This window comes from Taudactylus pleione, unplaced genomic scaffold (genome assembly GCF_031769625.1).
Source record: "Taudactylus pleione unplaced genomic scaffold, aTauple2 ptg000473l, whole genome shotgun sequence".
NCBI classification, from domain to species: domain Eukaryota; kingdom Metazoa; phylum Chordata; class Amphibia; order Anura; family Myobatrachidae; genus Taudactylus; species Taudactylus pleione.
Window position 1 is genome coordinate 11,141,686 of NW_028284875.1, and position 23,134 is coordinate 11,164,819.

General features: G+C 43.1%; 1 protein-coding gene across 1 annotated transcript in view; it reads right to left on the minus strand.

Moving 5' to 3' along the window:
* PCNX2 (pecanex 2) overlaps positions 1-23,134 on the minus strand; it is a 449,190-nt gene that overhangs the window by 109,215 nt on the left and 316,841 nt on the right. The window contains exon 26 of the mRNA XM_088448947.1: positions 3,217-3,470. Coding sequence (XP_088305073.1) covers positions 3,217-3,470 — 254 coding nt within the window. The remainder of the gene's footprint in view (positions 1-3,216; positions 3,471-23,134) is intronic.

The window sequence follows — 23,134 nt, forward strand, 5'->3', positions numbered from 1 at the left end:
GCTCGCCATCAGTCATAAATTTTATGCTGCTAGAAATTAAGCTTCCCGTCTTCTAGCAGGCAAACTTCATGGTCGTCAAGCCCGTAATAGAATCAAATACCTTCTCACTCCCTCTGGTTCAAAATGTCTGATTCCCCTCGACATTGCTAACTTGTTCTCAAATTATTATGCAAAATTATATAATCTCCCTTCCACTCCCCAGCCTTCCCCTGACATTATTTCTTCCTTTTTAGATTGTCTCTTCCTTCTCTAGATGCAGATAGCCTGGCGTCCTTGAACTCCCCTTGGTCTCTAGAGGAGGTACTGTTGGTAATCCAACAACTCCCTAAAGGTAAAGCCTCTGGCCTTTTTACTCTACATTTAGTGAGGTCCTCTCCCCAATTCTTTTACAGCTATAATAAGAGGCTTCCAATACTGGCTCTTTTCCATCTGAAATGGTGGAAACACAAATTGTGACTATCCCGAAGCCTGGTAAGGACCCCTCTGAATGTAAAAATGCTAGCACTTCTTAATACAGACATTAAAATATATACGCTAACCTAATTGCTAATTGCCTGAAACTACTAATCCCCCATATTGGTACACCCTGACCAGGTGGGCTTTGATCGTGGATATCAGGCTCCTGATAATACCCGAAGAGTTTTAGATTTAGTTGAATAAATCACAATTTCTTCTTCTCTCTCTTGACGCTGAATAAACTTTTGATAGACTCCATTGGGATTGGGATTATATGCGCCAGGTGTTTTATAACTTTGGACTCCAGGGTGACATTCTCCGATCTATTAACGCTCTTTATACTGGCCCTTCAGCCCAAATTTTCAGCAAAGGTTTCCATTCCTCTCCTTTCCCGACTTCTAATGGTACTAGACAGGGGTGCCCCCTTTCCCCGTTAATATTTGTGTTAGTCACAGGTACTTCTTGCTCAAAAGATTAGTTTATCTTCTGATTTCCTGGGTTTTCAGTCCGGTACACTTCCCACAAACTGTGCCTCTTCGCAGATGATGTTTTATTATTTGTGACTGATCCGAAGACCTCATTGATTTCCCTCCATAATATTTTAAACAGCTATAATGCTGCTTCTTATTATAAACTAAATACTACTGAAACTGAAGCCCTGCCCATTAATATCCCCCCTTTAACCCTCCAACCCCTGAAAGAGCGCTTTCCTTTTATTTCAAAAGACGCTTACCTATTTTACCTAGGAATTTCTATCCCTTCTACTATTCAAAATGTTCACAATGTAAACTATGTCCCATTATTGATTCAATTGACATATCTAGCTACTGCTTGGATGAATCACAAGGTCTCCTGGTTGGGCCGCATTTAAGATGATGTTATTGCCGAAACTGATGTATTTATTCCATGCTATTCTATATGCAATCCCTCGTAAATTACTACACCAGATGCGGCTGTTGATGCTCTCTTATGTGTGGAAACGTAAAGCTCCTAGAATGGCTTATAGCCATACGATTCATTTTAAACCACACTCTCCCTGATCTATCCGGTACCATGAAGCAGCCCTACTTTCCCAACTATGTGATTGGTTCCTCCCCCTCACTCTAAACCTTGGGTGGACGTGGAATGTGCCCTTCTTCAGGGTTTCTCTCTGCCTGATCTCTTTTGGATACCCCAACGGCTTCGCCCACAATTTCCATTATTCCCTAAAGCTACCCTCGATACATTAAAAGTATGGGATTGTAATCTGACCTTTGTGTTAAATTTAAATTAGGTCCTTCAGCCTGGTTCTACTATCTCCAACTTACACATTGGGTTGTCCAGATGAATACTGGTCCCACTACGTTTCAGACGTCACTGGACCAAGTTTTAAATAGATTATCTAGACAAGATAAGATATGGCCTACAGTATCTAAACTATGTTGTCGCCTTTGCCATTCTGTTGGTACTATTTAAAAAATTTACTGGGAATGCCCTGCCTTACTTCCTCTCTGGATGGAAGTATTTACTTGTATAAAAGAAGTCCTAGGTCTCATCCTACCTCTAGACCCTTTCCTAGCCCTTTTACACTGGTAAACTGTCACAGGGCCTGATTCAGAGCCGCTCGCTCTGACAGAGCGCTCGCTCTGAATCAGGGCCGGGCTTTTTTTTTTTTTTTGGAGCGGCCTCTTGGCTGCTCGCATAGTTGTGGGTGACCACCCACAGCTATAGCGAGTGGCCATGATGATGGTCGCGATGGTCAAGACCATCGCGACCATCGGGCTTGCGACGAGACCCTTGTGGTAGGGTCTCGTTCATCGCAAGCCCCAGAGAGCTTTCGGCTTTATCAGAGCCGGAAGCTCTCCACTGACATCACTTGATGTCAGTGGGGCCGCCCCCAAATGGCTGGCGTTCTCATGGGAACGTCTCCTTTTGGACAGCCACCCCCCCCAGCCTGCCCACCAAACGGAGCAAGCTGTCACTCATCATCAACAGCTCGCCCCCTTCGGTGCGAGACCTGGAGTGACGGAGTGCCCGTCGCTAGCCAGGTCTCGCGCATGCGCACGACGGAGCTGGCTCCGTCGTGCGCATTTGCTGTGGGCCACCATCGACCTGGTTGCGAGCGCTCAGCGCTTGCGACCGGGTCTGAATCAGTCCCACTGTTCCCAAATCTGCACGTTATGTCCTCGCTCAGATTTTAATATCTGCTAGGGCTACTATTGCCCAACATTGGAAGTCTCTCCCCCCTCCTCCATTTGCTAAAGTTATAACAAAAACACAATTCCATTTTGAAATGGAGATGAGAGAAGCTGCTTATTCTATGGCATCCTATTTACCCATTGAAGTGGTATCCATGGCATTTATAGGTCACAGATGGTAAGGGTACACCCCCTGCACAACCAATTTCACTGTGTCCGTCTCCCCCTTTTAACCTAAACGAACCTCCCTAGGGAGATTCAGATGTTTAATTTCCTAATTTCTTATGTATTAACAGATGTACTATTTGTTTGATGTCTATAGATGTCCTGTTACCCCCACCCTTATTTGTTTCCTTCCCCTACCCCCCATGTTATTCCTGTTTTAGTTTTTCTGTATCCCTATAATTTTTTGCATTCACTCAATAAAAAATTATTGATGTACAAAAAGAAAAACAAGATAAAGTAAATCACTGCAGTCCAGTCTCATCATGCATTTAGGAATTTACACAATATTATAATAATAATATAACTTAATTGTTTTTGTAACACAAATTACAAATTAGATGAAAAGCTCATACTGTACCTTTACATAATATTTGATGAGAATTTTTCGCAGATCAAATACCTGCAAAAGACTTTCAGCATTACTATATATTACACTGTATCCTTCAAGTATATATTGGGTTCTTGCTACCTCCCAAGTCAGCCATCTCAGGTTGAAAGCTGCATTACATGACAGGATATGTGGCAAATGACCAGCTTGAAAGCAGCAGCATCCTTCATTGTCCTCATCACCTTCAGTTATTGCTTCCACTTCTCTTTGATGACAATATGTTCCTTTAGTGTAAAAATTAAATAAATAGAAAATCATTTCTTCCTTCATATGCATCAAAATAAACTGCTGATCTGCTGACAAACACACTATACAATATACATATAATATTAAAAATAAAACACTGTATTTATATCTCAAACCATAATAATTTTTTTTTTATTGTTTACATTACCTTTCTTTAGCTTCACAGGGACCATAACCCTGATCACTTGAGAGGGATCATAACCATTTCATTGTACCAATTTCTCACATTTCTTAGCATCGGAATATATATATTGTTTTAGGAGAGGGGGCGAATATGTAGCCTTATGCTGGCCATACACTAGTGCGATTTCAGGCCGATTGCCTGATATTCGACGTGTCGTACGATGAATTGTGTATTTTTTAGGTAGGATACGATCCGATGCGTTCTCCCACTGCTCTTAAAACGTATTGTACTATCAGATGTGCAGCCCATCATTATCGTAATTGTATGCAGATCGTGCCGTGTATTTGTGCATGCGATGCATCAGGTGTCCGACCGGCGTCATTTCAGTGACATTTTGAAGAAGTGTGTGTTCTTCAATGACCTTCCCTCCTAAACTGCAGATCGATCGTATCGTGAGATCGTATGTACAACGTGTGTAAATCGTGTGGTCGGGACTGCCAGGGAGCTGCTGGGGAGGTTCAAGTGAAATCGTAAGATGAATCTTATCTTATGCTGGTCGTACTAGTGTATGGCAAGCATAAGTTATGTACCATTATGTATATGATAATTCAATCCACAAAATGTCAGAATGTACTCTTATTTTACTATGTGGTATAATAGAAGTTTTGATCAATGTTTTGGGCCAATATTAAATGTATTAATTTTTAAAGTTGTGTGCTTTGTTTACATTTTTTTTATCTATTATTCTTGGTCATAACTAGAACATTTTGAAGGGACCCCTCGTACCCATACTTGCCTAGTCTCTCATAAGCTGCGGAAGTCTAAAGATTTTTCGGGGATCCTCCCTCCCTACCCCTGAAAGAGTGACTGGATCTCCCGCATCCGGCCCACTACCTCGTGAGGTGGGCAGGATGGGGAGATAATTGCCAGCAAAAGCGGATCCGTAGGAAGGAATGGGGCTAAAAAGTCGCAAAGCACGTCATTTTTGCTCCACCACCTCACCACAGACCCTCAACATTTTGCTGTGACAGGGGCAGGGCCTAATGATGTGAGAGTCCTGCCCCTGTCACTAAAGTATTAAGCTGTGTCTCCTCTACGGGCTTCTCCAAAAGAATGCTACTACCTAGGGCGGGAGAGAGGGGACATCTGCAAGCCACTTTTATAGGACAGTATTATACAATAAAAGTAAACATCTCATATTGAAAGTGTCAATTTAATCTTACAGTATCATAGCATTTCATTATGTTACAGAAATAGCATCATACAATATTCCAAACTCCTGTGACCCAAAAGGATACACCTTAACATGACCTTTCCCATTCACAACATGATGTTCCACTACTATGGACCAAGTTGAGTTGAGCACTTGATAAAATTTTCAGATCAGGTATGCACACTTAAAGAGTTTGTATAAGTCTTAACACTTTAACAGATGATAATAATCAAAGATAAGATAACCAAATTAATATTTTATAGATAAATAAATATGAAAAGATACGGTACCTTTCCTAACTATAATTCAACCTTTTATTTTCTACAAATGGACATATGTTTACTTCTATCTACATTTCCTTTAACACAAGAATGTCTTTGATTTTACTATGCTATATGCATGTCTTCTATTACTGTAGATACGAAAATACGAGAGGAAATTTAGGTTTGTCCTATAAAATAATTTGGACACAAGGAGCTAAAGGAAATCACTGGAGATTGACTTTTCTGCTGTGTGTATTTTCATGCCTATTGTGGTGATTCTATAAATTCATAGGAGGGAGTACCAATATTCTATACCCTTTTTTATACAGTAAACTATTGTATGACATTTTTAAAGGACATTAGTTTTTTTTATACCTACAGTTAACCAATACACTCATTATGACCATGTTTATTTTTTATCAGCTATATCCCAGTAAGAATCCAATATGAGCCATTGGAAAATGGAGTGCTGATAACATTTTGCTTATCCCAAAAGCCTGCGTTAAACACTACAGCAGAGACGAGCAACCTTTGGTTTGGAACCCAAAGTGGGATCCCAGAATCTGTTTTAGATATCTACTGGTTGTAAATTAAGGGGATTTGGTCAGGATTAATGGTGTCTTGACTGCTGAGAAATACAGACAGGTACTTATCCATCATGCAATACCATCAGGGAGGCGTCTGATTGGCTCCAAAATAATTCTGCAGCAGGACAACGACCCCAATGTCATTAAGAACTATTTTCAGCGTAAAGAAGAACAAGGGGTCCTGGAAGTGATGATATGGCCCCCACAGAGTCATGATCTCAACATCATCGAGTCTGTCTGGGATTACATGAAGAGACAGAAGGATTTGAACAAGCCAACATCCACAGAAGATCTGTGGTTAGTTCTCCAAGATATTTGGAACAACCTCCATGCAGCGTTCCTTCAAAAACTGTGTGCAAGTGTACCTAGAAGAATTGATGCTATTTTAAAGGCAAAGGGTGGTCACACTAAATATTGATTTGATTTAGATTTATCTTCTGGTCATTAACTTTGCATTCTGTTAATTGATAAAATAAAGTATTAACACTTCTATTTTTGAAAGCATTCTTACTTTGTAGCATTTTTCCACACCTGCCTAAAACATTTGCACAGTACTGTTTATTTTTTTTTCTTCAAAATAGATTACAAATTAGTCAAATATAGTACATCAAAATGTTGGGGAAAACACAGCATAGACTAATTATAAAAAATACATATAGAACACAACAACAATATCCAGAAGTTATCAGGGTTAACACAAACAAGAAAATCAATAAAAATAAGAAAAAAATAAAATTTGAAAACAAACAAAAATCCAACAAAAGCAAAGCCAACACAAAAAAAGGAAGGGATGGGACGAAAAGGGAGCGGAGGTGGAGAGTGCAAATATAGAGATTAACTGGGGAAGGCCGGCCTTTAGCAGAAGTATCTATAAAAGCCCCATCAGGGGAGAGATATCCGGACTCAGACAGCAGCAGCATTTGGTATGAACTTGAGGATTTGAATACCAGCCATGGGTGCCAAGTAGAGGTAAACTCCTGGTTACCTCTCTGTGCTCACAGGGAGGTCCTTCCTAGACATGTACATGTCTATTCAAGTGAACCATTCCTTAAAAGGGGGGGGAGACCGCCAATTAACCAAAATCACAGATTTTGCCGTGTTATTAGGGGTCAGAAGGAGTTTCCTTGCCCACTATTGACTTAGAGATAAATATCACTTGGTCCCAAAAGGGGCGTACAAGCCTGCAGTCCCACCAAATATGTAGTGGGGAACCAACTTCTACATTACACCAGCATCTACCTGGCAGGCCAGGAAACATCTTGGCTAGAGTAAGGTGACATCAATCACAGAATAACTGACAGAACTAACAAATACATTCTGAAAGATTCTGTTCCAATTATCATCTACTAAATCAAGCTGTAAGTCACGTTCCCAATCTTTACCATGTAGGGGGAGCAGAGTACATTTGTTCAATCATAAGTTTATAGCCCCACAAGAGAGAATACGCCAGGCGTGAAGGGGCTAGGCACATATCAAAAGGAGTCAATGGTCTAACAGAAGTCACGGATAGTTCCCCTCTTTGTCCAAAATGCATCAATTCTAAATATCTCCAAATCTCAGAAGGGGAAAGGTCCCATTTAGCCTGCCGAACAGAAAAGAAAGACACACACCCCTCTTTCACCAATTGGCCAACTCGTTCAACTCGATGTTGCATCCATGTAGAAAAAGCAGAGCTAGCGACACCTGGAGGAAATTCAGGATTATTAAACAGAGGGGTCATGGGGTACAATTTGGAGGACATGCAGGATATTTTCCGCAATTGTTTCAGCGAGCCAAGGTGGGTCCAATAGGATGAGGGACAACAGAGGCTTTGGACCTCCAGGGGTACTGTGTGATATGCATGGGCAAAGATTCATTCTCTAGGTGAACCCACTGTTTAATGTCAGTCGTCCGAGACCACACCATTATCCTACTCAACACAGCAGCATCATAGTAAACTGAGAAGTGCGCCAATTGAAGCCCTCCCATATGTCTGCGTCTAAAAAGGATAGCGTGTTGAAACCATGGTCTCTTATTCTCCCATACAAAATCCCTGACAACATTGTATAAATACCTGAACCAAAACTTGGGGATATGGATAGGTAGAGTTTGAAGTAAATATAAAACCCTGGGAAGTATGTTCATTTTAACTAGACTAATTCTACCGAGCCACGAGAGCCGTTTGTTTCCCAGTTTCTGAGTTTGGAGCGGAGTGTGAGGAGTAACCATTTTAATTTATCGTCAAAAAGGTTAGATGGGTAAGTACACAGGGTAACTCCAAGATATTTGAGGCTAGTGGGATGCCATGAAAAATAATTGGTTATGGTAGACTTACCTTTGATTACTCTTTCTTCGAGGTCCTTAGGGTCCACAGAAACTACCTTGGGGGATATGTGGTTTGGAGAAAACCCGGCACCAAACAGTCAACTCTTTCCGATCCCGGGATGCACTGGGTCCTCCCCCATATATACCCCGCCTCCGGCCACAGGTCCTCAGTTTGTAAACAAGCCCATTGACAGGAGAATGAAAGTGGAGAAGGAAGTACACATTACACTAGAAACACTCATACAAAAAAGAGTGAATCAGTGACAAGAAGGATCAAATCCCACTGAAGCTAGGTGCGTCAGGGAGGGAGCCCTGTAGACCCTATGGACCTTGAAGAAAAAGAGTTATCAAAGGTAAGTCTACCATAACTCTTATTTTCTTCTTCAGTGTCCATAGGGTCCAAAGGAACTACCTTGGGGATGTCCTAAAACAGTTCCATTAAGGGTGGCGACGCTCCTGAGCCAACAGACGGATCCGCCACCCAAAGGAAGCATCCTGGGAGGCAAAAGTATCAAATGATTAGAATTTGATAAAGGTCTGGATGGAAGACCAAGTGGCTGCCTTGCACAGCTGTTCAGCCGAGGCACCATGCCTAACCGCCCACGAAAGTCCTACATACCGAGTTGAATGTGCTGTCACCCTGCTGGGAACAGGAAGATCAGCCTGCATTTAAACATTGAGAAATAGTCATACGCAGCCACCGAGCCAGAGTCTGTTTGTCAGCTGGCCAACCACATTTGTGAAAGCCATACAAAACAAAAAGCACATCTGATTTCCTGATGGAGTTGGTACGATCCACGTAGATCTGAAGGGCTTGAACCACATCCAATGAAGCTTCACCAGAAGAAAGGCCTAAAGACTTGAAAGCCGGTACAACAATTTCTTTGAAAACAGGATACCACTTTTGGAAGATAGCTTGCCCGCGAACGAAGGTCAGCTTTATCCTTTTGGAAGATAAAATATGGGGGGCGACCCAAAAGTGCTGCCAATCAGAGAATCTGCAAGCTGAGGAGATAGTGAGGAGAAAAAGTGTCTTCGCTGTCAACCACTTGAGGCCCACTGTATTCAAAGGTTCAAAGGGGGAAGCCTGAAGCACCCTGAGAACCAAAGACAAATCCCATGGTGCCACCGGAGGAGCATAAGGTGGTTGCAGATGCAAAAACATTCTAACATCTGGCAAGGGAGCAATTCTATGCTGAAACCAAACTGACAGCATAGAAAACTGCATTCTCAATGTGGCCAGGTGGAGATCAAGGTCTAATCCAGCCTGGAGAAAAGCCAGAACTTGAGAAAGCCTAAAAAGCTTAGGATCAACTTTTCTATGGGAACACCATAGAAAAAAGTAATGCCAAATTCTGTAATAGATGCGGGCAGAGGAAGGCTTTCTTCCCGCAAGCATCGCATGAATCACAGAGTTGGTAATCCCTCTGTCACGACCAAGGGTTCCTTACCGGTAAGTCCGCTGTCTTTGCCCGTTAGGGCGCTCTGGTGTGGGCCTTCCGGTGGTGTTGCTGGAGTATGGAGACTGGTGGTTTATTGTTGGTAGGCCGTACAAGAATGGGAGTGTTGCGCAGCATTTCTATAGGCGCCGCCATCTTGCATTGGGCCAATCCCCTAAAGGTCAGCTGTTCTGTCTGGCCAATCAAGCTCTGCTGTTGGGGATTTAGGGGAGTTCACAGCTCCCTTACTTTGCCAGTGCAACGTGTATCAGCAGAGTCTGTTCACATTTATCTGACCTCCTCTACGCAGTTGACTTTGGTTCTGCCTAGCTCCCTGCCGGTTTCAGGTAGCCTCAGGATTCCCAGTGTTGATGTTAAATAGAAATGGAGTCCGTATTGCCTGAATAAAGAAATTATTAAGGTTTTATGCTAATATATGTGTGTTCAGCTTTTACAGTGATTCAGATGGATATGGGTTAAAAAAACTTAAAAATAATTGAAAAACAAGTCATAAAAGTGACTACTTTTCTGGACTACGTGATATGTAAAGTTGGAAGCCAGTCAGACTGTGGCATGATACATTTGAGCCTATTTTCATGTTTGCTTGAAGAGATAACCCCAACTTTTTTTTTTTTTTTCAATAAATTTTTATTGATTTTTTAACAAGAAAAAAACACAAATACAGTAGTAAAATACAAATAAAAACACAATACTTACAGTTATAATAGTTGCAAATAAGTAACATAAAATAAGTAACATAAAAATAAAATAAAACAAAGGGAGAAAATAAATATAAACCCGAAATGAAAAGGAGAAGGTACCACAGTTCACATGAATATACAATACATATAAATTGTATCACATTCAAAATGCCTAACTCAGAGTAGAGTCTAATAATCAAAATATTTTCATACAGAAGGCGTATCCCTAAGCAGAAGGTCTACACCTTCACCAACAGTTACAAATTCCTGCCATTTAAACCATAACTTCAATGGCGAAAAAGCAGACTTGGAGTATGCGACATCCACAGTTTCCATCAAAAATGCAAATTGTACCTTATGCATAATTTTATGAATAGAAGGAAGAGTAGATGATTTCCATAAATGTGCTATTGCTGTCTTGGCTGCTATAAGAACATGACCCACTAAATAACAGTCAGTTTTGGGCATACCTAAAGGGTAAACGTGTAGTAGCGCCAAAGACTGGGATGGCTGGATATTCACTTTCAATACCTTGGAAATCAAATCAAATGAATCTTTCCAGAAAGCCTGGATATGAGAGCAACTCCAAAAAATATGAAATATGTCTCCAACACTCATATTGCATCTCCCACAGTATTTTGATTGCGTTGGCCATATTACGTGTAATTTGGCTGGAGTGAAATATAGCCTATGGAGTATTTTATACTGTAATTCTAAATGATTATAACATTTGGACAATTTGTATAGGCCTCCCGAAGATCAGACTGCCATTGCTCTTGGGACTTAGATTTAACTGGAGGGCTAGCCTCGAGACACATGGAGTACCAAAAACCAATAGTACCTTTAGAATTACCTCTTTTTAATTTAGCCAAGATATCAGCCGAAGGTAATTCCAAGGAACCACATAGTTTTATTATATTAACTACCCAATGCTGAATTCGAAGATAGGAGAAAAGCTCTCCAGGAGGCAACTGAAATTGGGATTGAATTTGAGAAAACGGGATTAGAGAGGAAGAACTCGAAATGTCAGCGATGGTTTCAATCCCACATGAACGCCAAATCGCCACCGATAGATCTGGGATTAAGCGTGCTATAGCGGCTAAAGATAAGGTTTTAGCCGGTAGTTTGATACATTTAGATTGAAGTATCATGTCGTCCCACCTTTTAAGAGAGTCGATTATGGCTCTAGGGGTATTATTCAATAAAGGGCGCATTTGTTTGGGTGTCCAAATTAACTCCACTAAAGGATACTCTTTCAATAATGCCCTTTCTAAGTCAACCCAAGGTTTAGTGCTATGGGGAAGAAACCAGTCACTAATTTGTGAAACTAGACACGCTGACTGATATAACTCTAAGTCTGGGATTTGTAACCCCCCCTGGATTTTAGGTTTAGTCAAACGCTGGTAAGCTAGCCGTGGTGTTTTACCTTTCCATATATAAGACACAATTAATTTACGAGCCTTAATTAGGAAATGTTTCGGAACCGAAAAGGGAATGGTGCGAAATAAATACATTAACTTTGGCAAAATCATCATTTTAAATGCCGCAAGACGACCCAGCCAGGAAACCTCAAAACCTAACCAATTATGTAACAGTTCGGCTATATGTTTTATCGTCGGATCAAAATTTATCTTAGCGAAGTTATCTAGTCTGTTCGGGTATGTTAATACCAAGATAAAGAAGATAATCCGCTTTCCAATTATACCGTACCTGTATTTGGCTTGTAGACGTGACAAAACAAGATCAGATATGTTAAAAGGTAGGGCCTCAGTCTTGGTAGTGTTAAGTTTGTATAGGGAAGCTGCACTAAATTTGTCTAGTATTTCATGAAGGGTTGGTAATGAAGCAACAGGGTTGGTTACAAACAAAAGAATATCGTCTGCGAACAAACATAATTTATGTGAAGTTGAACCAACTGTCACTCCAGGAAATAAAGGGGAATTTCTAATTGCTGAAGCTAATGGTTTAATGGCTAAAACGTACATAAGTGGGGATAGAGGACACCCCTGTCTTGTACCGTTCCTAATGTTAAATGGGGATGACAGAAAGCCATTACTGAACACTCTAGCTGTGGGATTACTGTAGAGTGCCTTGATAGACTTCAAAATAGCACCCTGAAAACCAAAATGACTTAGTGATTCGTAAAGAAACAGCCACTGAAGGCGATCAAACGCCTTCTCGGCATCTAGGGAAAGGAGAATGAAGTCCTTACTTCGCCTCAACATCAGCTCTGCTAAATCAAAGACCCTGCGAGTGTTATCTGATGCTTGTCTGCCGCTGACGAAGCCCCCTTGGTCCGGATGAATCAAAAGGGGAATAAAAGGGGCCAACCGATAAGCTACCATCTTGGCATAAATTTTGATGTCTGAATTGAGTAGGGCTATTGGGCGAAAATTCGGACAGGAGGAAGAAGGTTTACCTGGTTTAGGTAAGGTGATAATTTGAGCTTCCAACATCTCTGTTGGAAAGTTGCCCTGACCGGAAACAAAATTAAATAAAGAAGTAAGTATGGGGGAGATCGAATTTGCAAAATGTTTATAGAATGAATTGGTAAACCCATCCGGACCAGGGGACCTCCGCATAGGCAATGCTTTGACTACACTCAAAGTTTCTTGTTCGGTCCAAGGGGCATTTAAAACTGCCAAAGCATCCTCTCCTAACTGAGGAAAAGTAACGTCTCGTAGAAAAGCAGAAATAGAAGCGCCAGATGGTTGTGTTATAGTACTGTCAGTATGGAGGTTATACAGTCCTGCGTAATACTCAGCAAAGGCGTTTGCAATATCAGCAGGGTTAAGTAGATTCTTATTATTAGGTGTAATTAAATATTCAATCCTATCTCTGGCCTGATGTTTGCGCAATTTACGAGCTAGGAACTTGCCTGCCTTATTCCCTGAATTGTAGAACTTTTGTTGAAGTTTAATTAGAGATGATTTCATACGAGCCAAAAACAATTTCTGAAGTTGATTTTGGATAGACACTAGTTCTCTCTTAAGAATACGGGAAGGACGTGCCCTATTTAGAGATTCAACCTGAGCTAAACGTAATTCCAATTCAGATTGATTGAGTAAATATTGTCTCTTAAGTCGAGAACTTGTTTGAATGGCTACTCCTCTAAGGACAGCTTTGAGGGTGGGTCGTTAGTTTCCAAATAAGATTCCAGGGCATCTGCTAATGGTTTAACACCTTCCGGAGAAGATAATAAGTGATCTGGTAAACGCCATGGTCTAGGAGGAATACTTGTAATATGACCATCCCAAGTCCACGTTACCACAGCATGGTCCGACCAAATTATGGGTTTGATACTGGATTGGCGAGTATGTTAGAGTGAATGTTTGTCTAAAAGAATCAGATCAATACGTGAATAAGTACATGTGAGAAAAACGTATAGTCTTTCACATTGGGCGAATGAACCCGCCACACGTCATATAAATCAAATTCCGCCAAGTACTTCCGCAGAAGAGCTGATGTATCGGTAATGCCACTGCTAATTCCGGAAACATTAGCTAATGATTTATCTATCCGACTATCAGGGACTAAATTAAAATCACCCATTATAATCGTATGACCACGTCTAATCTGGTGGACTTCCTCAAACACTCGTCTAAGAAACGGGATTTGAAGCGTATTAGGGGCATAGAGAGAGACTAGTGTAACCTCTCTACCATCTAGTTGACATATTAATATCAAATACCGGCCGTTCTTATCTTCTACCTTTTTAGATAAAGTGAAAGACACTGAATTATGGAACAGCACAGCTACGCCATTCCTTTTGAGAGGACCGTTGGCATAATATGCAACATTATATCTCGCGTCTCTCAAAATCGGTGGAGCCAAAGATGAAAAACGAGTCTCTTGTAGTGCTACAACTTTAGCTCTATGTCTATGGAAGGTGGACAAAGCAAGCCTGCGTTTGTTAGGGGAGTTTAGACCGTGAACATTTAAAGAAAAAAATTGAACCATAATCTATAATCCATAAATAAGAGACGTTGGTTTGACATAAATACCCAAGGTTCTAGCGAATACAGAATAATATGAACTATGGTACCCAAAATACAAATTAAACCAGAAAAAAACAAACAAAAAGACACATATAGCATTATAAATAATAAAAAGGGGAACACATAGGGGAAACTGGGATAACCCAAAAAATTAGGGTTAAAATGTTTGCCGTATAGGAAAAAAAACGGCAAAACCAAGAACATGGAGGAACGTGGCCTGAAACAAAAGCCACCCATGCAGTATATTGGTAACAAAGTATAAAGAAAGTGGACAACATTGATATGGGAGTATAGCAAAAATGATATACTCAACAAAGCAAGATACGTAAGAGCTATTCAAGTCTTACTAGAAGTCTGAAACGCACTATAGCTAATTCCAAGAACGAACTAACATAAACTCATCCACTTTGTGAACAATATAAACGTGGAGTCGCTAAACCCACAAAACAACAAAAATAGCAGTGATAACATGAGAATTTCGGAATCTGAATTACACAGGATAACATAATCAATATGCTCTAAACGTGCTTATTTAACTACAGATGTACTAGAAAGGAGGCTCAAATTAAGACTTTTTGCAATAGTAAGAAGGAGGAAAACTCTTAAAGATTCCCTCCCCTAATTTCTTAATGGTAAATAAGGTCCTTAAACTGACAAAAATACAAGTAAACAGATTATTGCTATCTAATTTGGTGCAATCAGACAAAAAAAAAAACACAAGGAAAAACATACATAAGAAATGACTATCTCATGTAAAATATAAATCTAATATCTCTGGTCCTATCGAGGAAACAGGACTGACAAGAATATAACATAATTAACACAGTAGCTGTATGTATGTAGTATTCTCACGTAGCTTTAGACCAGTCTTGAGATACTTGACCGCTGGGACCAGAAACTCAAGTAGACACTGGGATGTCCCATTCCGCCAGAAGCTTAATTCCAGCTTCCACAGTAGAGATTACGTATGAGGAAGCCTCGTAGCTGACCAGGAGCTTTACGGGGAACCCCCATCAATAAGTGATGTCATTATCTCTTAGAGCTGTAGTAATGGGCTGGAAAGAGCGCCTTTTGGACAGAGTAGCAGCAGACAGATCAGGAAAGATTTGAAGACCCCCTAGGGTGTCCGTGCCTTCAGCTTGACGTGCAGCACGCAAGATTTGCTCTTTGAAATGAAAGAAATGGACACGCATTAAAGTGTCTCGCGGGTAATTTCCAGATCCTGATCTCGGTTTGGGAAGACGATGTACCAGATCAATTAACAAGTCTTGTTGAGTAGCCGTGGGCACCAATTTAAGAAACAACTTTGAAACGTAATCTGGTAACTCTGCGTTAGATACAGAATCTGGGATACCACGAATCTTCAGATTGTTTCTTCGTGAGCGATCTTCCATATCTGCCATTTTATCTCTCATAGATGAAACCTCCGATTGGAGTTCTGCATGGGCTGAGAGGCGTTCGTTATGAAATGAGACCAATTCCTGCATCTTCACCTCTAGATGGTCTGTGCGATCGCCTAGCTCCAGAATATCAGTTCGGATAGATTGTATAGAAGTATCCACACCCTTTAACACATCAGACCGAAACGCTGCAGAAACCTGAAACATTGCCTGTGTGGTTAGCGGTGCATTAACATCCAGGTCTAGTCCCAGGTCAGCTGGTGAAATCGAATCCTGTGAAGTGGACATAGATGACGCTCCAGATGTTGGGGAAGGCATCTGTCCGACTTTAGATATAGGGGCAGTAGGAAATCGGATTGGTGCTGGAAATTTTTGTTGTCTTGTTTTCTTTGACGGCATAGTCAGATAAATGAGTAGAAATCCCAATTTGAAATGGACCAGAGGAGTGTTTTGGGGGAAGTGACTCAGAAAATTACTGCATGGGTAGGTAAAGCATTTTGCCCGGAAAGGGACAACATTCTTTAGATAGGTATCTTCACATCGTCTACACAGTTGACTCTGGTAAGTATCTATTAGAATATTATCTGCTTGCAAGGATGGTATAACACACAGGTACTGGGCTCCGTCTTCTGCCAAACGACCCCTATAGAGGAGGTGACCAAGCAAGTGAGGAGAGTCCCCTATGTAACTACCAGACTCCAGAAAAACAAGATGGCTGGGTTGTTGTTACAGCCACTATCTGGGGCAAGCAATGGGCATGTCAGGATAGGAGACACAGGGGTACAGGGACTCACCAATCCAGCCGCCCAGGCTCCAGAGATGGGATTTTACAACCAGGAAAGCCGCTCTGGACGTCTGGATGGCTCCGGCCGTCTAGGAAAGACCGCGGCTTCAGGTGGCCGGGTAGGCCGCGACACCGGAAGTGTTGCTAGAAGGGCACTATTTGCAGGGGATCTGGCCCAGAGCATGCAGGTGAGAGGAGCAGTCACCGAGGACCCAGACAGGGGTGGCAGACCCCGGTATAGATGAGGGATCCCAGGGGGTTACAGGGGCTCCGGGGAAGCACGCCTGCTTGGATGAGCAGGTCACGTCCCTCAGCCACCAACCTTTTAATGGAGCCTCCAGTGCTGAGTATCCGCAGGGCCCAGGATCTCCGTCAGGTAATGGGGGTTTGGGCGAGGTGTGAAGGCTGCAGGTGGCATAGCTGTGTCCGGCTGTGGCGATCAGCGGTGATCGCGGCCGCCTCGGCGCCAAAATCGAGGCCGGTGCTTCCGGATGTGTGGTAGGCCGCAACGGCCCCCGGAGCTCAAATTCACCCCTGGAGTTCAGACAAGGGGTCAGCAATATCGCAGGCCAACATCGGGTGTGAGTGAACCCTCAAAGGCAGCAGGGGTCCGTAGAAACAGGCCGTGTTTTGTGGGTGTTTGAGGAGCTATGGAAAAACACGTCCACTGAGCTTGATGGTCAGGCCACACCCCCCAATAACCCCAACCTTTTGAGAAGATTTCATCTAAGATGTCATGATGACCAGGGCATACGATGTCAAAGATCACAGATGCATCATCTGATATTAATTACTTATTCACTAAGAAACTCAACCCTTTTACATGCATTATTGTATACTGTCACAACCCTTTCCTATGCATCAACCAATCAAATATCTTGATTGTAATATACATGTTAACACCCATTCTGTTGTTTTATGTAACCATGTGTATAAAACCCCTTGTATCCTGGTATACTGCCAGAATTCTTACTGGTTTCTCAGTTGTGATCACCCCACAAATCTCTGCACAGAATAGTGGAGGTATTGCTGTAATAAAACTTATATGTTCTTTATCACAAATGGACGGTCCAAGAATTTTTATTTAACAAGATTGGGGCTCGTCCGGGATTTGAACTCGGGACCTCTTGCATGCTTTATGTTCAGGCAGACTCAGATGAGTAAAAATAATATTGCATTTAAGGAACTATAAAATAGAAATAAAGTTTTTTCAGTGTCTCTGATCTATATCTCTGCCAACATAGTGTTTGTTATGTACGTAATCATTAATTGTGTATTGCATTGTCACTCTGACCCATCTCCACTTTTGCCCTGGACTTGGTTCTTTCATGCCTACCATTCCATTCATTAAACAACCCAAGTTTTTCTACAGTTCTGATTCTGTGTCCCCTCCTGTATCCACCCCAGGTCCACAAGAAAACCAACCCCTGACACCCTTTGGCTCTTAAGATGGAAGACTCAAGAGCCAAGCCATCAAAGATAGACAAGGTAGCTAAGGATGTAGGCAGGGACCCTGCACTAGCAGATTCGGTCGTAGAGGAGGTGTGAGCAGAGTATCTATGGAGACACACATCAGGTCGGTGAACCAATAGCGAATGGGCCAAGACAGAGCTTATAGAAGTGCCCTGCCGCCCTCTTGCTTGAATTTTCTGAGAATTTTTGGTAGAAAAGAGAATGGAGGAAGCAGGTTCGCCAACCTGAAATCCTACCCTACTGCCAGCGCATTCACGAAGGCGGCTGAGGGTCTCTTGTCCTGGACCCGTATCTGGGGACCTTGTAATTGTGCCGTGAGGGCATGAGATCCACATTTGGTAGTCCCCACTTGTCCACTAGGATTTGGAATACCCCCGGGTGGAGAGCCCATTCTCCAGCATGTATGTCCTGATGACTCAGGAAGTCTGCTTCCCAGTTGTAGACTCCTGGGATGAATATTGTCAAAGTCAGAATGTTTGCCATTTCCTGCATGGTTGCTCGACTTTGCGTGCCTCCCTGATGGTTGAAGTAGGTTACCGCGGTCACATTGTCAGATGGTCTGGACAGGCCTGCCTCGTGCTAGAACTAGCGCCCTGTATACTGCCTGGAGTTCCAAGATATTTATGGGCAGGTGACTTTCCTGAGACGTTCACCTTCCCAGGAAAGTGCATTCCATCCTCAAAGACTGGTGTCCAAGGTGAGAAGTACCCACTTTGGGATCCACAGAGGGCGACCTTTGTTTAGATGAGCCATCTGAAGCCACCAGGGAGAGCCGAACCCTGGGGGAGAGAAGGATCGTCTGAGACTTTATCCACTGATACTGACTGCTCCAACGAAAGAGAATCAATAGCTGCAAGGGCCTGGAGTGGAACTGGGTGTATTCCACCATGTCGAAGGTGGAAAGCATGGACCCCAGGACCTGCATTGCTGAATGGACTGATACTCTTTGATTTTGGCGCAATCAAACGTTGAGCTGCAATCTTTTCCACTGGCAAAAAGATCCTCTGTGCCTGAGAATCCAGGAGCACTCCCAGATGTATCATCCGCTGAGTTAGAAAAAGTAACGTTTTTTTCCAACTGACAATCCAGCTGTGCTCTTCTAGGCAGGCCACTGTCAGCTGGAGATGATGTAAAACATCCTCAATTTGTGCCAATATCAGGAGGTCATCCAAGTATGGCAGTATCCTGACTCCTTGACCTGCCGCTTTTATGGGCAGGTGTCTGAGATGAGCAGTCATGACGAACAGCAGCACTCAGAAACCCTTGGGCAATAGGTATATGCAGATATGCATCCTGTATGTCCAGGGAACAATGATATCCTCAGCCTAATTGACCATAGGGTCTCCATATGGAACTAGGGCACATAGATAAACCTGTTGAGAGATTTGCAATTCAGAAAAGAACCATTTAGCTTCTGAATCAATAACAAATTATTAACTCCTTCCTTGTTATCCAAAGGAAACGGGATTATCACCCCTTAATTTAGCAGGGCATGAATGTTCCACTAGAGGGCAAGGGCCTAGATAGAAATTGATGGGGGAGTTATGCAAACATACTTTTGGGGAGTAATACCTTAGGAAGGTGTCACGTAAAAATCCCAGTAGGGAGGGGGATTTCCCACCTAATGCACTCTCCCTGTGGGAGAGGGTAAAAAGATACCAGTCTTTTTGGAATCTGGAACAGTTTATCTAAAGTATTCCATGCTTCCCATATAAGCTCAGTGTTCTGTTCAGATTGAAGTAATCCAGCCTAAATCACCTTCTGGTGTCTAAACACCAGGTTTATTAGGCTTTAGAAGCAGGAACCTCATCTTCTATAATGAGGATTGAATTAACTGCACCTGCTAGAGAGGAACATCTACTGATGATTGATGCACCTCCTCTCCGAGATAGGCCCAGAGGGAGAATCCTGTGTATCCTCTGCCTCCTCAGATGATACATCATAACCTGAAAGCAGGGTGGACTGAGAGGATGGTCCAGTCCATTTATATGCTTAGATGGCTGATGCCTTATTCGCCTGTAACATCTGCAGATAGCTAGATGCTAAAAGCCAAAGTCTGCACTGAGTGGACATAACCCTCCATCCAGGAAGGATATATGGGAAGAGGAAACATAGCAGGCTGTAGTCACTGTGGGAAATCCAAAGTGGGAGGCAATGTGGGGGCTGCCCACTAACTGTGTCATAACCTGAGACCAGGAGGACATTCAAGGTGACCCCTGAACAGGTGCTGGCGAGGTGAACTGTTGTGGTGTATAACAATCAACCTACAGTCCATCATTGAGAGGCCTACAGCACAGGCCTTACCTGAAACCAGCACAAGGACAACAGTCTCCTGTATACCTTTGTCCTGAAACATGGGAAATACTTACAAGTAGCCTACAACCAGAGCTGGCCCTAGGCATAGGCATTCTAAGCAAATGCCTAGGGGCGACTGGAGTGCCTTGGGGCATTCCAGGGCTCTGACACTGCCCCCGCCCCCTCTGCGACGCTGCCCCCCTTTGCACCGCTGTCTCCCCCTCCCCTCCCATTGCTGCCGCAATCGGAGCTCAGCTCAGCTCCGATCGGGCAGTACAGCAGTCAGCCGGTCAGGTGACGCGCTGACTGCCTGTGAGCCAGGTCAGAATGAGCTTCTGTATAGAAGCTCATTCTGGCTATTGGCTACAGTGGGAGACAAGATAGCCGCGGGAGGGCATTCTGCGCATGCCCAGCCGCGGCCACTCCACCCATGGGCCTTTGCGGAGCAGAGCCGTGAGGTCGGCTCTGCTTCCAGATAAGCCGCCAGCCCGCCCACTGCAGTGCCCAGGAGTTGAGAGCAGCAGCATTAGCTGCATCGAATTGTAGGTGTAACCTGCTCAGGCAGGTAGGCACTGTGGGCAGAGAGGGGGGCTGAGCAGCTGTGCCATGTGTATATATATTTTATAGATATATATATATATATATATATATATAAATACATATCTATAATATATATATCTCAAATGCAGAAGAGTGGCAGCAGGCCATGGGCTTCAAGGAACTAATCACAGCACAAGGCTTAATGTTGGTAATATTATGCATTGTGGTGTGGTCATCTCCTTGAAGTCCATGGAGTGCTGTGCTTATGTAAAGGGGAAAGCTTTGGTCTCTGGATGTGCATCCGTGTATGTATGTATATATACATATATATATATATATATATATACATACACACATATATTTGTATACACACATATATATATATATATATATATACACACACACACTCGCACATATATATATATATATATATACGCACACATATATATATATATATATATGTATATATACCGAGGACCGAACTAGAAATCAGTGTGATAGCTGTGATAGCGTAGCTCTTCCCCAGGACAGGCTCTTATCGGAGCCCGTCTCCTGGCAAGAAGATTTTAGAAAATTTGCATCAAATTATTAATTTACACATTGCAAATTTCGGCGTAAAATATTTATCACATCCACATTTAAATTGCAGATTGTGAGAAATAAGCCTGTTAGTAACAGACAGTCGTGATTACCTTTCATCCTTAGGTTCAGTTTTATGGCACGAATGCAATTGGTCCTCTGTCCAGCCACCTGATTGCAGCCACCAGCCATGTGGTAATAGGGCAGTGGCAAACATGCTGGGAGGAGAAATAGGCACAGATGGGGAGGGGGCAAAGGTACAGATGGAAAGGGGGAAGAGGTGCAGATGTGGGGGGAGTACAGGCATACTGTATATGGAGAGGGGGATGAAGCTCAAACTTTTCAGACAGTAAAAAAGACTGCAGTGGAAAAGTGACAGTGGAGGAGACTAAAGGAGAAAAGGAAATAGTGGGAGAGACTGCAGGAGAAAAGAAAATAGTGGGAGAGACTGCAGGAGAAAAGGAAATAGTGGGAGAGACTGCAGGAGAAAAGGAAATAGTGGGAGAGATGGAAACAGTGAGGGAGACTACAGTGCAGGGGATAAGGGGACCGTGGGAGAGACTGCAGGGCACAATGGACAGTGAGAGATACTGCAGGGGATAAGGGGACAGTCGGAGGGATTGCAGAGAAAGGGGTCCTTGGCAGAGACTGCAGTGGAGAAGGGGACAGTGGGAGAGACTGCAGGGGAGAAGGGGACAGTGGGAGAGACCTCTGTGGTGTGCACTGCAGTTACAGTAGGGTCAGCCTTCTTCTGTGTGGTGCCAGTAGAAGCAGGGAGGAAAGAGAAGCGAGGAAGTGAAGAGAGCTGGGGGTGGGGCTACTGCAGAGCCAAGGAAGGGAAGCTGTTCTGGTGGGGGAGCTTGAGGGGGGAAACAGTGTTAGTATGCCGGCCCCTTCTCATGCTAGCTGCACTGTGCCACAGCCTGACACTGAAAGCCAGGAGGCAGGCCGAGGAATCTTCCCGGCTGTCACTGCTAACATCGGCCCCTCACGCACAATTATAGTAGGTCTGACCTTACTCAGATATTGCAAGTCTCGTCACACACAGTAAGTATTCAAGCTTCGTATGCTGTCGCAATGGCTCATTTATGCACGCCTATGTAAGTGTTCAAACGGGCAGGCACGTCTGCGTTTCTCCGACCACCTCCCCCATCACCACCCCCAAATTCTGACCTGACATTACTCACTCTAGGTTGGCTTTCCGTAGTCTGTGTGATCGCAATGTGAGCGCAATGCTACTGTCGTGTATGCGCAGTATGCAACTACATACGTTGTTGTAGAATTAGGAATCCATGCTGAATTAGGCCCTAAATTCAGCATTCTGCCAGAGGTGGTTTGTGTATGGGTGCCAGACAACTATAAAACACATGCTACTCTTCAAATGATGGCACTACCGAGACATTTCATCGAACCCATCTCCTCACAGACCAAGGAAACAATTCACTTAATGCAACACCAACCACCCTCTGTGCAGCCATTTAACATCAGATACACCGAACACATTTCAGGGCTGTCTGGTAGAGTGCAGGAAGTCTATTTTCAAGAAGGATTAGAAATTAGACAAAGCTTCAGCCAACTACATTTCCCCTACTGCGGGAGAACTACAAGTCCCAGAAAGCCCTGCCAGTCACCAAATACATGCTTCTGGGGCTCTTTATGGTACCAAAATTTGCATAACCACTAGATGCTTGCTCGTCTGTATGCATTACAGTCACTCTGCTGCATGTTGAAGGTGAATGATTGACAGCTTTATTACAAGATGTTATGCAGCAGGTCTCTTTGGAGTATGAGAGCTGATGAGCCATGGGTCACTGCATGCAGCCAGTTATTAAACTGTACCTTGCGGTCCAGGAGGAGATGCAGCGGGAGTCCAGGTCTCCAGGATCCCCACTTGGGCTGTAGTTTGTAAAAAAACAGGCCGGCCTCCATCTTCTCTGCTAAT